Source organism: Scyliorhinus canicula, chromosome 18 (genome assembly GCF_902713615.1).
Source record: "Scyliorhinus canicula chromosome 18, sScyCan1.1, whole genome shotgun sequence".
Lineage (NCBI taxonomy): Eukaryota > Metazoa > Chordata > Chondrichthyes > Carcharhiniformes > Scyliorhinidae > Scyliorhinus > Scyliorhinus canicula.
The window spans coordinates 15,906,744-15,925,067 of record NC_052163.1 but is presented as its reverse complement, the minus strand read 5'-3'; the positions used below and the strand labels follow the sequence as shown (position 1 = coordinate 15,925,067).

At 50.3% G+C, this 18,324-nt stretch overlaps 1 protein-coding gene across 1 annotated transcript in view; it reads left to right on the top strand.

Annotated features, from left to right (window-relative positions):
• Positions 1 to 18,324, top strand: part of LOC119953684 (dynein heavy chain 17, axonemal-like) — an 821,504-nt gene that overhangs the window by 728,712 nt on the left and 74,468 nt on the right. Inside the window, 1 exon segment of the mRNA XM_038778213.1 lies at positions 17,508 to 17,678. Within this exon segment, the coding sequence (XP_038634141.1) occupies positions 17,508 to 17,678 (171 nt within the window).

The following is an 18,324-nucleotide window of genomic DNA, read 5'->3' as shown; positions in this document are numbered from 1 at the left end:
AGTCAACGCCCGCTACAAGATAGGCACTCCTAGCTAATATTCTATACCAGTTCAAAGCCAGCAGTCTCAGAATTGGACAACGGTCATTGTTCCTCTGAAGAGTGGGCACCCGAAGCTAAGTATAGGATTTTAGTAGTAGTTGTAGTTTAGTAAGTAGTGTTTGTCCATGAGTAATAATTGACTGTGTGTAAATAAATGTGCATTGATTTCAAACTTACCAACTGGTGTATCGAGTCTTTGATTAGTATTCGGTTTTGAACCTTGTGGCGGTATCAAAAAGATACCCAGCGACTCTTGAGCAAACGTAATTAAAACAGAGCAAATTAAGGAGAGCAGAACGAGCAACAAGGCCTCATTGGCCTGGGCACCCGGCCATGGTGGCTCGCATGGGTGCTGGCATGTGGGGCAGGGTGGGGGTTCAGCTGTCACTGAGGGGGAGGCGGGGGGCAAGGCCGAGTTGCGGGTGTGTAGGGGGGTGAGGTTAGTGCCAGAGGCAAGGAGCAGCCAGCTCACCCAGGCCGCCCTGAGGAGGTTGTGGAGTTTCTCCCAGCACTGCATGCCAGATCGGACGGCGTTGCCCACCTCTGCCACCTGTTCCCAGACACGGGGGTGCCTGGCGGCATTCCTCCCGGGCCAAGGTGCAGGATCATCCTTCTCTCCTCCATGGTGTCTTTGAGGGTGTCCAGCTCAGCATCCCTGAAACGAGGTGCTGCTCTCCTTCCAGCCATCTTGTTGACTGGGGCGATGTCTGTGGGGGAAAGACCATATAAGTGCGGCAGCAACGTGTGTACCTCATGTGTGCCAATCACAGACCGGCGAATCCGGCTCCGTTTTTCATGGAATTTATTGCATTCCACATGGCGCTGGTACTAGCCCATTTAAAGTAGCTGAATCAGTGCAGCTGTTGTGATGTTTTTTTCTGTCGTAAAATGCCACGGTTCCCACGCCGGCGTTGCCACTTAGTCTCAAAATCGGAGAATCCAACGCAAGGAGTTTACAGAGGGATATAGACAGGTTATCTGATCGAATATAATGTAGGAAAATGTGAAGTTTGTCAGGAAGAATATAGGAACAGAATATTGTTTCAATGGAGAAAGACTGCAGAAAGCAGCAGCACAGGGGGATTTGGCGTCCTGCTCATAAATCATAAAAAGCTCATGCATTCTCTATAACTTGCGTAAAATCAATTTTCATTCAAATTTATCTTGGTTTTTACTGAGTTACAAAGTAGACACCCCCGTTTTTCCAGTGAAGATCCATTTGATCAGTTGAACTTTTGTTACCCTTTGTACTCATGATCACATGCAAGTTCATCAGGTAATTAGAAAGGCAAATGGAATGTTGGCCTTTATTTCAAAGAGAATGGAGTTTAATAATCGGCAAATCTTACTATAACTATAAGACACCAGTTAGACCACACCTGGATTACTGTGAACAGATTTGGTCCCCTATCTAAGGAAAGAGATATTGACATTGGAGGCAGTCCAGAGGTATGGAAGGATTTTGTTATGAGGAGAGGTTGAGTAGGTTGGGCCTGTACTCACTGGAGTTTAAAAGATTGAAGGCGACCTTACTGACACATATAGGAGGCGGAATTCTCTGTTTCTGAGCCAAAGTGCTGACGCCAACGGAGAATCTGTGGACTTCCACATGATAAAAATTGGCGTCACACTTGCACCGCTCCGCTACTGGTGAGGAGCTAGCACCGGCGCTGCATGGAATGCCATCAAAACCCATGGAAAACAGTGCGGGAATCGCCAGGTCCGTGATGGACACTCGCAAGGCTGACAAGCTGCAGCCGCGCTTAAACAATACACCCTCCCACACACTGTTCGGGGCCAAAAAGATGGGCCAGGTTGTGCTGGAGCGCCCATACAGCTCAGCTGATGGGTTGGCTGGCACCAGAGGGAACCCAGGAGGGTGCCCGGGGGAGGGGGTCACCTATATGACCCAGGGCACTAGGTTTAAAGTGGGCTGTCAGCGGCAGCTCCTCTCTAACCCCCCACTACTCCCCCCAGCCCTGGCAGAAGCGCCCCGGCAAGCGGCACGGCTGTGGGCGACGTATGGCGGTGTTGGACACTGTCCATACGCCCTCTCTCTCAGCTGTCACCATGCCAGGTTCACGATTTGTGAAAGCACACGTGCACTGCGCTGTCGGTAACTCAGCCCATCAGAGGCAGAGAAACGTGGATGGGCCCACTAATAATATGCAAGCGGTGTTTCAACTATTTGCGGTGTGTATCTCATTGACGCCATTCTCAGAGAGTCACAGCATCGCGATTCAGCGTCAAGCCAGCTCCTGCCGCGATTTCGACATTGGGAGCTATTCTCCATCGATTGCCCGCCCCGATTTCGGCTTCAGCCAACGGAGAAGCCCGCCCAGGTTTTTCGGGGGCTTAACAGGGTAGATGCAGAGCGGTTGTTTCGCCTCATGGGAGGATCAAGGACCAGAGGGCAAAATTTCAGAGTTAGAGGTCATCCATTGAAGACAGATGATGAGGAAGAAATTCTTTACTGCAGAGAGCTGTAGAGGCTGGGTTGTTAAATATGTTCAAGGCTGAGATGGACAGATATTTAATCAATCAGAGAATCAAGGGTCATGGGAATAAGGGAAAGTGGAGTTAAGGATTACCATATCAGATCAGTCACGATATCATTGAATGGCAGAGCAGTTTTGATGGACAGAATGGCCTTTTTCTGCTCCTACATCTTAAGGTCTTATTACAATTCCTTGCTTTCTTGACACATAGCACTGATTTTTCACAAGCCCTGCCATTTTGCAGCTCCATGCGGCAGCCTCTTAATGTTGTCCAGCTCAATATGCGTTCAACAGCATTAAAGCCTGCCATCCCAGTCCCTCACCCACACAATTTAATGGGATGATCAATAACTGCAGATTCTTCACTGGATTTTTGCTCATACTTTGTGGCTGAATACTAAAGTTTCAGGACGCTACAAGAAGTATTTTGGCTGGTGCTGAAGTACCTTTTTGGTTACTTAAAGGCTTGTGCACAATCTAGATGCTTCCAGTTTTGGTTGGTCTACCCTAACCCTACCTCTGCAATTCAGCATGACTGGAAGAATGAACAGAAGCCTCTCAGAGCAGGACATGCTGCTAGAAGAGGGGCAAGGTGAGGTGAAAGGGCTCTCAGCAATGCCCCTTTTTATAATGGCGAGTATTGTGTCCATCAGATTAAAACATACAGGCATGTCTACCTCTCCCATTGATCTCTGACAACTCTTGTCAAGTGTCATCAACGGGAAAGAGAGTTGTCTGTGAGTATTTTACAATATGTTACAGTTGAATAACTGCTATTGTGTGCAAACTGTGAGGCGTGGATGAGACTTGCAACAGTGAGGAAAGTGAGTGAGGAAAAGTAAATGAATACAGATGCTGGAAATCTGAAATAAACAAAACTTCATTGCTCTGGTGACTTTCATCAACCTGAAATATTGGGCGCGATTCAGCCACTGCCGGGCATACCAGCGAGAGCCCCAATTTGGGCTCTGCGCCGGGCCAATCACTCCATCCGGTGCGATCTTGATCTCGCCCTCGCTGGCCGTGATCCAGATCAGCGTATTTAAATGAGCCAAATGGCTGGCTGGTCCAAGGTGCCTACGTTCCAGGTTGGCACTGCCAGGGGTTAGCCCATTAGTGGGGAGAAGTGAGAGGAGGGGTTCAAGAAGCCACGAGGTTAGGGGGTTGGGGAGGGGGGGGGGGGTTCAGAAAGCGGGGGGAGGGGGGTTCTAAAAAAGGGTTGCAGAGATTAAGGCTGCCAGTCAAAATGGGGCCCGATCTCCAAGGTGCTAGTCAACGAAACTGTGGCCTCGCGGGGAGGATCTCCCTGAGGACCAAAAAACTGGCAAAGTGCCGGTGAATCTCGGCGCTGTAGCCAATGAGAAAAACCCCACCAAATGCATCCGAATCCGATGTTAGTTTCAAGTCCACTTAATCACGCCCATTGACTCTGTTTCCCTTGACAGATGCAGCCTGACCTACTGAGTAATTCCTTGTCACTGACAAAGTTTCCCATCCCTAACTGCCCTTGAGAAGGTGGCGGCGAGCCACCTTCTTAAAGCCCTGCAGTCCATCTGCAGAACATATACCCAACAGTGCCTGTGGAAGAGAGTTCAGAAGGAGGCCAATTGGCCCTCGAGTCTACATCGACTCTCTTAAAGGGCACCCCACCCAGGCGCACACCCTGACCCCATTCCTGCAACCCCACCCAACGTTTGGACACTAAGGGGAAATTTAGTATGTTCAATCCACCTAACCTGCATCTTTCAACTGTGGGAGAAAACTGGAGCACCCGGAAGAAGCACACACAGACACGGGGCAAACGTGCAGACTCCACACAGTCACCCAAGATCAGAATCGAAGCCTAGTCCCTAGCACTGTGAGGCAGCAGTGCTAACCACTGTGCAACTATGGTGCCCAGTTCCTGGATTGGCCTTGCTAAATTACCCTTAGTGCCCGAAATTGCCCTTAGTGTTGGGTGGGATTACTGGATTATGGGGATAGGGTGGGGGGTGGGCTTGGTAGGGTGCTCTTTCCAAAAGCCAGTGCAGACTCGATGGGCCGAATGGCCTCCTTCTGCACTGTAAATTCTATGATTCTATACAGCAATCCTGGAAACGGACAGGCAGCACAAAGTTAGCATCCTGCCTACGGTTGTCAGTTGCAGCGGCTGTTCCACAATTCATGGATGATATCTACTCAGGATCATGAGTTTCTGCCATGCACCTTCATGTGATTATCATGGCCAATTTCCAACAGACAGATCTGTGGGTACCTGAGGCAGGCTGGCCCACAAGGTAATGAGATCCAGAGTGCAAGGCTTATTTTCTTCTTTGTCACTGCTCTCCGTCATTAAGATGTTGGAAATATAATGCAGCTTAATGATTGTCAACATTTTAAATGTTAGGTAGCAAACCCCTCCCAGTTTTTACTGTCAATGCTGTCAAACTTCAAGGATATCTTCAGTGTCAGAAATATTTACATTGTCCACAGTTATATTGTGCAAGAGTTTAATTATGTAATTCAAGCCTATTAAAAACATGAATTATAGAGCTTTACCAACAAGATATAGAACAAAACTGGATAAATAGAGTTAAGATGCAGATCAGCCATAATGACAGAATAAACTCAAGCCTCTTATTCCTGGTGTTCCTATCTCAATATTAATGAATGGACCTTGGCACATGTTTGTAGGCAATCATGCATCAAACCCTTTCTTCAATCGATTCAAACTAGTCCAGATCTCAACAGAAATTAATAGCTTGCATAGTTCCTCTCTGATTTTCTACAGCATTCAAGGTTAAATGTTATCAGGCCCAGCAAACTGATCAATTTTTAGTGCCTCAACCCAAACTAAGGCCATTTATACATTTACAATCAAGGAATAAATATCTAAAGCATGTATACCTCCCACTGTATCATGTTCAATTGTAAAAATGAATACAAAGCATATATATTTACAATTCAGCCATATCCTACTCCTCAATCCTAACCACTATGCTACATCTTTCAAAGTGCCCATGTGGCTTTTCTGGCCACGAACAGAACTGAGAAAGCTTTTCCATGGCAGTTTTTTTTCAGTTGTTTTTCATGATGCCTTTTTGGCATTCAATTGTGGCTTTAGTTATCCTCAGTTCTATCTGATGCCTATACACGTAATCTTGCCAACGTGTTATACGTTGTGAAATATTTATTTTTGAGGCTACTTTCTGACTTTATGTAAATAACTTATTTTCATAAACCAGCACACCCCAATCTCCATTTTTGAAACCTTTCTTCATACCTGAAAATTGGACCCATTCTTACAGCAGGCACCAGATTGTATGCAGCAATAATTTTCTCAACCAAATGAAATATAATGATCCAATGACTATTGATAAGAATTGAAGGCTTGATATGGAATTTCCTACCAGCAACAGTGGCAGGAATAAACTCCATCATACATTTTATAATTGAAATTTTAAAAAGGTGGAGAAATATTGGAAATATGACGACATGAATAGTTCTTTATGAGAGCTGTGCAGTGACAATGATTGGCCAAATAGCTTCTATCTGTTCTGTGAAATTCTACCGTTTCCCACATGGAAATCAGATATCAGCTCAGGGGCAGCGCTAGTGATTAAATCCATTACTTCCCAACATGCTGAGTAAGAAAGGAAATTCTAGTCATGTTATGGACCAGAGTTTAGAGAACCCCAAAGTGTATCATGGAGTTCACCTGACCCACAACTTTTAATAGATTGTGGTATGGGGAGCACACAGCCCATTCTACAGGTGTGGTACAGCAGAAATGGAAAAATATTTTTTAAAGCAAAACAATGTTCATTCTATAAACTCAAGTTCATCGTTTTAAAACATACAATGAACATCTTAGCAACCATTAATTCAAATACAACCCCCAAACAATACAAGACTAAGTAATTCTTAATAAATTCCCAAACAACATTCAGAAGACCAAATACCCTTTTAACACAAAGATCAGGTTTAAATTCACTATTGAGAGCAGTTACCACTTTGAAAATCCCAAATGAACATTCATAAGCTTGCAGAGATTCATACACATCCTGCTGTGATTTCAGCTTCTCCAAAACTAAAATGAAACCAAACCCACCCTCCAGCAAAAAGCCTAAAGCGAAAGTAAAAAGCTGACAGACAGCCCAGCTCCACCCACTCTCTGGCATCACTGCAGTAATAAACACCCATTTCAAAGGTACTCTCACAACAGATATTTATATACACACCCATTTATAAACACCCATTTCTTAAAGGTGATCTCATGTGACACCTCCACCCAGGAAAAAATATCAACCATCAACTTCAAGATGGTTTCATTTTTCATCTTTTCACTATCCTTTAAGAAATGCACACCGTATAATTTTTCGTTTCAAAAACCAACACACGAAAACAGGTATATTAATATAGTCCATTTCTTTTTTCTTCTTCTTCTTCCTCCAACTGGAATTCTTCTCGATTGACTGTCTCTTTGAGCAAGAAGGTCCTTGCACCGTCTGTCGATTTCTCTATACCTCGGCATTTCTCCTTAAAGTCAGATACTTTCATTCAATCTGATCACAGAGTCCCTTGTAATTTTCCAACACAGGAGCATTGGCTATCACAGCTCACAGACAACATTGCCTGTTGACACTCCGCTGTCCACTGGAATTTGTTACACTTCTTGAGCAAGTCCGTCAGTGGAGCAATCACGCCACAAAACTTTTTCACAAATGTTCGATCAAATCCACTCATGCTAAGAAATTGCATTATTTCCCTTTGTGTCGAGGGTATTAGAAACTCCTCAATAACTGATGTCTTCACATCCCGTGTGACCATTCGACCCTGTCCATTTGTGTGGCCAAGGAAAGTGACTTGGGCTTTTCCAAATTCACTTTTGGCTAGGTTCATCACCAAACCCACCTCCTGAAGCTGATCGAATAACTCCATCAGATGTTTTAAATGTTCTTTCCATGTCTGGCTGAAAATTACCAGATTGCCGATGTATACCGCACAATTGGGTAGTCCTGAAACAACTTTGTTAGTTAACCGTTGAAATGTGGCTGGGGCATTTTTTCATGCCAAATGGCATAACTTTGAATTGGTATATACCATCTGGAGTCACAAAAGCTGAAATCTTCTTCATCCTTTTGGATAAAGGTACCTGCCAGCAACCTTTAAGTAAATTCAGTTTGGAAATAAAAGCTGATTGTCCCACTTTCTCAATGCAATCCTCCAAACTTGGGATAGGATAAGAGTCCATTCTTGTAACTGCATTAACTTTTCTATAGTCCACACACAACCGTTGGGTACTGTCTGGTTTTGGTACCATCACTATGGGTGAGCTCCATTGGCCACTTCAATTATGTCATTTTAAGCATACTCTCAATCTCTTTGTTAACCTGTGCCAATTTTAAAGGGTTAAGTCTGTATGGATGTTGTTTGATTGGAACAGCATTTCCCACATCTACATCATGCATAGGCATTTTCGTTCTTCCCAATTTATCTCTACAAACTTACCCACGCGATATCAATAACTCTTTCAAGTCAGTTCGTTTTTCCTCTGGAAGGTAACTTAACAATTTATCCCAATTTTTAAGAACATCCTCATTTTCCAATTTAGTTTGAGGTATGTCAAATTCACAGTCATCTGCATTTGGTTCGTCACTTTGAGTTAGAATCATTAAAACCTCCTCCTTTTTCTCTCCTTCCCTTTCAAAGTACCGTTTAAGCATATTCACATGACACACTCGGTGAGTCTTCCTTCTATCTGGTGTTTTTACCACATAATTCACCTCACTTCATTTCCTTTCAATCTGATAAGGTCCACAAAACCTAGCTTTTAAAGGTTCACCTACCACTTGTAACAATACAAAAACTTTATCTCCACTGGCAAAACTACGAACTTTGGATTTCTTGTCCGCGACCTGTTTCATCACATTTTGTGCAACTTTTAAATGTTGTCACCTGCTCTATTTAATCGTTCCCTAAAATTTGACACATAATTCAATAATGTAATTTCCGATTTCTCACTCACCAATTTTTCCTGAATCAATTTAAGTGGTCCTCTTAGCTCATGACCAGAAATTAGTTCAAAAGGACTGAATTTGGTTGACTCATTAGGTGCATCCCTAATTGCAAACAGTACAAATGGAATTCTTTTATCCTAATCCTCTGAATAATCGTGACAATAAGCCCTCAACATTGTCTTTAATGTCTGATGCCACCTTTCTAACACTCCCTGCTATTCTGGATGGTACACACTTGATTTAAATTGTTTTATTCCTGAGCTATCCATAACTTCTTTGAATAACCTTGAGGTAAAATTCGATCCTTGATCCGATTGTATTTCTGTGGGTAGTACATATCTAGTAAAGAATTTAAGTAACTTCTCCACAATCTTTTTAGCTGTAATCTTATGCACTGGAATGGCCTCTGGAAACCTAGCAGACACATCCATTATCGTCAAAAGATATTGGGCGCGATTCTCCGGACTCACGACGGTTCGGAGAATAGCGGGCGTCGGAAATTTTTACGGCGACGCTGTTCCGACGCCCTCCCGCTATTCTCCGAACCCCGCAAATTGTCGGAGTCGCGTTTCCCGACAGACGCCTCCTTCCCGCCCCTGACACGACCAGAATCGCCACTGAGAGCCCCCCCGCTATTCACCGGCCCGGATGGGCCGAAGTCCCGACGTCATGGCGCCCTGTTTGGACGTCGTGAAACACACCTGCTTTTTAAATTCGTCAACCAGTCGGCCTGGCTGACGACTGCTTGGAGGAGGTCAGGGCACCACTCTGCGCACCGCTCAGCGCACCGTTCAGCGCACCGCTCGAGTCTGGCCACAACGGGGAAGGCATCCCTGGGAACGGGAGGGGGTCCAGAACTGGGGCAGTGGGGGGGAGACGGGGGGGGCAGTGGGGGCGACGGGGGAGGCAGTGGGGGCGACGGGGGAGGCAGTGGGGGAGACGGAGGGGGCAGTGGGGGCGACGGGGGAGGCAGTGGGGGAGACGGAGGGGGCAGTGGGGGAGACGGAGGGGGCAGTGGGGGAGACGGAGGGGGCAGTGGGGGGGAGACGGGGGAGGCAGTGGGGGAGACGGGGGAGGCAGTGGGGGAGACGGAGGGGGCAGTGAGGGAGACGGAGGGGGCAGTGGGGGGGAGACGGAGGGGGCAGTGGGGGAGACGGGGGAGGCAGTGGGGGAGACGGAGGGGGCAGTGGGGGGGAGACGGGGGAGGCAGTGGGGGAGACGGGGGAGGCAGTGGGGGAGACGGAGGGGGCAGTGGGGGAGACGGAGGGGGCAGTGGGGGGGAGACGGAGGGGGCAGTGGGGGAGACGGGGGAGGCAGTGGGGGAGACGGAGGGGGCAGTGGGGGAGACGGAGGGGGCAGTGGGGGGCGACGGAGGGGGCAGTGGGGGGCGACGGAGGGGGGGGGGGTTAGGTAGAGAGTGAGCCGTCCAAGCCCGTAACAAAATGTCTGCCACCATGCCATGGTGTGCAGGTGACGAGGACACGGCCGCTGGTTCCCCTGTGGCTTCCGGACACAGGCCACTGACGCACCCGTGAGGAGGCCATAGTTTACTGGCCGTTGGATGCAGAAAGTGACCAGGGGTTAGGCTGACCGCGTGTCAGCAGCGCGACCAGGCCACCGGGACACACTGGTATCCCATGGCTGGCGGCTGCCGAGGTGTCGACTAACGTCCGTCTAACATGTCCCGTTTCTCTGCCTCCTACCACCCTTCTGTAGGTTAGCACGATGCATGGGAACAGAACGGCTATGTTCTGCGCAGTGGTTGGGGCCGCTCTACTGGATTTGGAGATGCAGCAGCATCCACACCCACAACCCGCAGTGGCTGCAGGGCCAGCTGCAGCAGCAGAGGGAAGGGCCGAGGAGTTGCCAGTCGTCGAGCAGCATGGGGGGGGGTGGAGGAGGAGGAGGAGGAGGAGGAGGAGGAAGAGGAAGAGGAGAGAGTGAGGGTGCAGCCACGGCGTCAGAGGCGACGACCAAAGCCGAGGGTGTACCGTGTCCGGGTCTCTTTCCTAACAATGCCGGACATCACCTGCAGGAGAAGACTCCGGCTGAGTAGGCAGACGGTGATACATATCTGCGAACTCCTGTCGCACCTCGCCCCACGTGGAACGGGGGGAGGACACGCGATCCCGGTAGCCATCAAGGTGACGGTCGTTCTGAACTTCTATGCTACCGGCTCCTTCCAGTCTCCGAGAGGGGACGTCTCTGGGATCTCCCAGTCATCGGTGCACAGGTGCATCCGGGATGTGACCGACGCCCTCTATGCCATCGCCGATCGCTACATCACCTTTCCCGAGGACCGAGCAAGTCAAGACTCACGAGCCCGTGGATTTGCCAGTGTGGCCGGGATACCGAGGGTTCAGGGGTCAATCGACTGTGTTCACGTCCCCATGCGCCCGCCTGCTGTGGACAAGGAAGTGTTCACAAACAGGAGGGGGACATACTCCATTAATGTCCAGGTGGTATGCGACCCCCACATGAGGTTCATGAACGTCTGTGCAAGGTTCCCAGGGAGTGTGCATGACTCCTACATACTAGCGCAGTCGTTCATCCCTGCGATGTTTGAGGGACGTCCCCCCCGGCTGAGAGGCTGGTTGCTAGGTGACAGGGGTTATCCGCTGAGGTCTTGGCTGATGACGCCTATACGGAGGCCTCAGACCAATGCGGAAACACGATACAACGAGGCCCATGCAGCAACCAGGGGTGTGGTGGAGCGCTGCCTTGGCCTCCTGAAGATGAGATTCAGGTGCCTGGACCGCTCCGGAGGGGCCCTGCAGTACCAGGCCGACAGGGTCGCTCGCATTGTAGTGGTCTGCTGTGCGCTGCACAACATCGCGATGCAGAGGGGAGATGACCTGTTGCAGGAGGCGGAGGGAGAAGCTAGTGGCAGTGGTGCCAGCACAGAGGAGGAGGAGGAGGAGGAGGACGCTGGCGGAGTGGCGGGCGCAGCACGCAGACACGACCCAGGTGCTGGTGATGTCCAGGAAGCGGCACAACGGACCCGGCAAGGACGGCGGGCACGCGACGCCATGGTGGCAGCACGGTTCACGCATCGCATGTGACGTCCCCGATGAACACCAAACCACCACCTGCATCGCTAGTCATGCAGAGGGTCACCACACAACTGCCACCACCACAAACCCCCCCCCCCCCTCAGTGTACACTGCTCCACTTCGACATGACGCTTATCACTGGGTACAGACGGAATGGCACAACATTGATGGCTGTGTCAGCGGGTGTGATCAGTGCCATGTGGAATGATGACAGCCCGCTCTACGCAGAGCTGTGAGCTCAGAATCGTTAGAGAGAGTCTGACCCATGGCAATAGCTGAACCATCCACCTTGGTGGCCGCTGAGTTCGTCACTGACACTCCATCACGTGCCCGCGTGGGCTAGCTGTGGGAGGGGGGTAGGGGCAGGGACTGCACACCCGGCACCGAGGTTTCACCACCCGTCACCCCCAGCGACACTCGGTCACCATCACGATTCCTGTGGCTGTGGAACAATCACACGGTATTACAAGTAAGGTGGAACAGTGCGTTTAATATTAACAATTATTTACAGGTGCCCTAGCCCCTACAACTAAACTGTGCCCTTCACCCGTGCCAACTTACTCAGTGTCTATCTTAGTTGCCTTACGGGCCCTACCACTACGTCTAAGTGAATCCCCAGATGATACAGCAGGAGTGGAGGAGGATTGCTGCGAATCGCCCCCCTCGACTCGTTTCTCCTTGGCCAAGCGTTTCCTGGGGCGACCCGGCCTTGATGGGCCAGGCTGCTCTGCGGGCGTCTCGGGTGACATTGTGCCACCCTGCTCTGCCTGCTGCCCACCCGATGCACCAGGGATGGGACGGGGGGAGGCCGAGAATTCCGGGACGTCCCGTGATGGAGTTAATGGGACGGGCCCCGAAACCTCCTCCTCCCTCGGGGAGCCCGGTGGCCCCCGGGCCTCACTTTGGGACAGAGGTGCGAGCGGGGAGGTTCCCCGTCGCACCACCGACACCTGGCGCTGCCAGTCCTGGAGGCCTGCAACGGTATCCACCAGGATCCGAAGGTTTGCAGAGACGGAGTCCAGGGAGTTAGACATTCCCGCCAGGGACTGTGCGATCTCAACCTGTGTGTGCACGACGCCATCCAGCACATGTGTCAGGCGTTTGATGGTCTCCGCGACTGACAGCTGGGACTGTGCCAGCGACTGCTGGGACTGTGCTATCGACTGCTGGGACTGTGCCATGGCGTGCTGCGACTGGCCAATGACCTGCTGAGACTCGGCCATGGCCCGCAGAGCGCCGGCAATGTCGGTTTGGCTCTGGCACATTGCTGCCTGTGAGAGGGCAACCCTGTCCAGGGCCGAGGATGACGCGTGCACATTAACCCCAACGTCTTGCATAACCTGACCCATTGCCTCCACCGCGGATGCCACCCGTGCGGTGTCGGCCTGGGTCTCTGCCATGAGCGGCACCACTCCCTGCTCTTGGACGCGGTTCGACTCCTCTAACAGCGTCTGCAGAGTCTGGAAGGAAGCTCTCATCCCGTCATTGTTTCCCTGGGTTTCCTGAAGCATCGGCTGTGCGGGTGGGTTGATAAACTCCTGGAACTCCGAAAACGTCTGGGAGCCAGCTGCATCCTGGGCCTGGTCTGGCCTCCGCGAGTCCGGGCCCTCTGTTGCTCCGACCTCCACCTGCTGTACCTGCTCATCTGTGATGTGCCAACCAGACTGTGCCCCAGGAGACTCATCACTAAATAGGCCCGCCGGGGTGTGTATCTCTGGGATGATGGATGTGGTGGGAGAAAGCAGTGCCGCAAGCCCGACGCTCTCAATGCTTAGGTCCTTGTCCATGGTGTGGGGCTGCTCAGCGACAGGAGGGTTGTCCCTGGCCATTTCTGGTGGTGGTGGTGGACTTCGAACCCTCTGTGCGTCCTGGTCCGCAGATTGGGTTGGGGCGGATAGGGCTGCCCGCTGATCGGGCACCCTCTGTTGTGAGGCCCCGGGTGAGGTGGCGGCAGATTCCTGTCTCCGTCTGCAGCCAGACGGCCCTGGTCGTTCGGCATCACGTCCTAGGGAAGAGAATGAGACGGGTTATTTCGATTTGCTCGGCAGGCCGCTGGACGGTCCCAGTGGGCAGGGTGTGTGAAGGGACAGAGGATGGGGGAGGTGTCCCAGTGGGCAGGGTGTGTGAACGGACAGAGGATGGGGGAGGTGTCCCAGTGGGCAGGGTGTGTGAAGGGACAGAGGATGGGGGAGGTGTCCCAGTGGGCAGGGTGTGTGAAGGGACAGAGGATGGGGGAGGGGGGGGGGGGTGTTTGTCAGGGAGGGTTGTCTCACTTGCTGCAGTTCCGCCAACCTCGCATTGCGCGATATCGCGGGTGGCAGACCCCCCAACAAGGTCCAGTGCCCTCTGTTCAAAGGTGCTGAGGGGGTGCATGTTGGGCGAACCCCCTCCAGTCTTGTGCCGCTCACGGTGGTTATGACCGGCCTTGGCCTGTTGGGGGAGGGAACATAGGTAGATCATTACAAAACGGTAGGTATCAGCAGTCCGTTCAGATACTGGCACAGTTTGGGGGGGGCAAGTTGTCATCAGATGATTGCATCTCTCCTCGGGGCCAGAGCACTGGGTCTGTGACAACTTTGTGAACCACCCTCAAATAACTCTGCCCCAATCCCTCTCCCCCCCCCCGGGCAGTTAAGGGGGAGGGATGGTTGTGACTAGGGGGCACCCTCATGGCACTTACCCTGGCAGACCTGGTGAGGTCGTGTAGCTTCTTTCGACATTGCTCTGCTGAGCGAGGGGTCTGCCCCACAGCACTGACGGCAGCAGCCACGTCACGCCAGGCCTGGCGTACCGTGCTGGCAGGTTGGCGATGCCCTCTCCGCGGGCAGATGATGCCCCTCCTCTGCTCCACGGCATCGAGCAGCGCCTCGACGTCTGCATCTATAAAGCGAGGAGCAGCTCGCCTAGGCTCCGACATCCTGCCCGACAGATTCTGTGGTCGCCCGCACCTTTTTACGGCGTGTCGGGCGGCGTCACATGGGCGGGTTCGTGTCGTCGTCGCGTTCCGTCGTCATCACGCACGTAATTGACGCGGCCGCGCTACTAGCCCATTTCCAGGAAGTGAATCCGTCGGGAAATGAAGCCTTCGCGACCGTCGTAAAACGGTCCCGATTTTTACGACGGTTTGCCGACTTTCCGCGGGTGCGGAGAATTTCGCCCATTGATTCCAACTTTTTGTTTAAGGAAGCGGTCCTACGCAATCAATTACGATTCTTGTAAAAGGTTCCTCAAATGCTGGAATGGGTATTAATGGTGCTGGTTTTATCACTGCTTGAGGTTTCCCTATCACTTGACATGTGTGACATGATTGACAAAATTTAACTACATCTTTATGTAGTCCAGGCCAATAAAAATGTTTCTGTATTTTAGCTCGAGTTTTCCTTATTCCCAAATGACCTCCCACTGGTACCTCGTTTTTACAACGTTCACGGTTTTAAAAAATACAGTGAACATCTTAGCAACCATTAATTCAAATACAACCATCAAAGAATACAAGACTAAGTAATCCTTAATAAATTCCCAACAACATTCAGAAGACCAAATACCCTTTTCACACAAAGATCAGGTTTAAATTCACAATTGAGAGCAGTTACCACTTTGAAAATCCCAAATGAACATTCATAAGCTTGCAAAGATTCAAGCACATCCTGCTGTTTTTTCAGTTTCTCCAAAACTAAAAGGAAACCAAATCCACCCTGCAGCAAAAAGCCTAAAGCAAAAGTAAAAAGCTGACAGACAGTCCAGCTCCACCCACTCTCTGACATCACTGCAATAATAAACACCCATTTCTTTTTGGTAATCTCACATGACAGTCTGCAGTCCCAAATATCTTTTTGCTGCAATACTATCAATTGAATAAGATAGCACACCCTTATTTCTGGCCAATTATCATTGTTTCATGATAGACAGAGCTAATATTTGGTATTGTGGTTATGCTTCAAATAGAATAATAAAGTGACTGACATTTGGGGTTTTAAAGAAACCTCTATATTGTTGAAGAATTCATCTCCGCATGCGGAGATGAGGGAGTGGTGGTTGGGGGAAGGGAGTTGTGGTGGGGTAAGAGGGGGGATTAGGCATGAGGAAGGGGATGAAGGAATGGGGAATTGAGGGACTGATGATGAAGAGTTGAGGGATGGGCAATGGGTAAGTAAAGGACAGGTGAAGGGGAGGTGTCGGAGGGACAAGGAGGAGGTGAGGGAGGATGATGTGGTGAGAGAGGATGGGGTGTGATGAAGAGGGCTGGGGCATTTACAGAATTTATAGTGCAGAAGAAGGCCATTTGGCCCATCGAGTCTGCACCGGCTCTTGGAAAGAGCAGCCTACCCAAGCCCACACCTCGACCCTATCCCCATAACCCAGTAACCCCACCTAACGCTAAAGGCAATTTTGGACACTAAGGGCAATTTAGCATGGCCAATCCACCTAACCTGCACACCTTTGGACTGTGGGAGGAAACCGGAGCACCCAGAGGAAACCCACGCGCACACGGGGAGAACGTGCAAACTCCACACAGACAGTGACCCAAGCCGGGAATCGAACCTGGGACCCTGGAGCTGTGAAGCAATTGTGCTAACCACTATACTACCGTGCTGCCCCAAAAGAAAGATAATGTCTCCTCAACAAATCCATCAGTGTGAGAGCAGGATAAAAATTGCCCCCACTCTCCTCCTGCTCCAGGATCAGTAAAGTGAGTTAAAGATAATTTCTCCTGAACAAATCCATTGCTGCATTTCCTGCCTGGCACCGGCAGAAAGCGGCAGTTGCCGTTGTGTTGGGTGTTGAGGCGGTGCTGCTAGTTTGTTACTGGGGATGTTGAGGCCTCCACTGGGTGTTTGTGGAGCCTCTCCTCCCACCCACTGCCGCTAACGCTGCCTCCACTTATCCACCTCCTCCCCGCCTGAAGATGAGGCAAGCAAGCGCCCGTCCCATGTGGGAGGGCGGATGGGAAAGGGATGGTAAGGTGAGAGAGGGGGAGGGGATATGGGGATGAGGGAGGGGTTGATAAAGGAGAGATGGAGAGGTGAAGGAGGTGGTTGGGGAGGGGGAGGGAGAGATGGGATGGGAAGGTGAGCAAGGCGGTTGGGGAGGAGAGCTAGGAGGTTGGGAAGAGTGAGCGAGGAGGATGGGGAGTTGAGGGAGGAGGGGTTTGGGAATGGGAGGTAGGGGATGGGTGGAGGGAGGGAGGGTGAATTGAAGGTGAGGAGTTGGGGAGAGGGTAGGGGTTGTGAGGGAGGGCTGTTGGGAGAGGAAGAGAGTGAGAGTAGGGAAAGGGACGGAGGGAGAATTGAAGGTGGTGGGGGGTTGGATGGGGTAGAGGGGGTTAATCAGTTGCATTCCTAGTTCCTGCCACCTGGGCATGGGACTTACAGACGCAAACCTGCAATTCCAGCTCTGCCCACATATCAGCCACTTGGGCTCACGCTCTCTCAAACATCCAAAAACTGGGCTCCAAACCCTGCTGCACACGTGAGAACTACAACCCCCATCAGGCACCTCAAGGTTGGGTCTGATCTGGTTGCCAACTGACACTCCTCATTGTGCAAGAGCTTGGCCACAATGCAGCATGGGTATTGTAGTTCTGGACGTATGAATACGTCATTAGTGCTTGCGCCAAACTGAGAGCTGCAAAGGATAAGATACGTTCCACCACCTATCTGGGAACTGTCATTGACTTTTTAATTGTGGACGGGTTTGCAATATATTTCTGTACCTGCTTGGCTATGAATGACATGAATCAGAGAAGGTACATTTTGAGTCCCTCCCCGCCTTTGGGGTTCCTGTGCTCAGGTATGGTGATTGTAAATCTGCCCTTGACCCCTGGTATGATTTCTAGTGCAATTATGCAAAAATAGAAAATAATTGATGCATCAACTTAAAAAGAAATATTATACAATTGTTCATTTTATTATTTAGGCTTTTCATGTCACGTTTGAAAAAGCTATTCTGCGCTCAGTACCAGCAGACGATGTAAAGGAGCGTGTCCTCAACCTTACAGATGAAATCACTTATTCAGTTTTTATTTATACAACCAGAGGTCTCTTTGAAAGAGATAAACTCATCTTTACAGCTCAAGTTGCTTTTCAGGTAAATAAACACTTGACTTTTGGTAAAGTGAGCTAGCATGTATTACACTGTAAAATTGTTATTTATTTCTCAGTATTGTGGGAGGAATTTTGCTTTTTATCCATATTTGTTAATAGCTACAGAGCACAATGTTATTTTGAACTATCAATGGTAGAATTAAATCACAAGGACCAAGTTGGGTAGATTCATTTATGGTGCGCCTATGAATAGTTAGTGACTCACATTTCTCTTTCCCAGGCCATTTTTATTTCAAGAAACACCAAAAGCTGCCCTGTCCCTGGCTGGCCCACATGCCTCAAAAGTTAATAAATCGGTTCCGGTTGCGGTGATGCGGAGCTAAGCCGCACGTTCGGCAGCTCCCGCTATCAAATAGACTTTCGGGCCTATTTTAGGGCCCCAAACGGCGCTGTTTCGATGATTCCCGGTGGGGGAAGGTGTTTGGAGGAACATTCCCCGAAATTTATGGTGCGCACCCGGAGTGGGGCAAAGAAAAAGGCTGCAGCAGCTCCCCAAGAAAAGTGGGGGAAGGAGGACAAAATGGCGGCCGGCGGAGCACCCGAGGATTGGTGGAAGTGTGCGCAGGAGCAGCAAGCTGCTCTTCTGCACTGTTTTGCGGAGCTGAAGGCTGAGTTGCTGGACTCTCTGA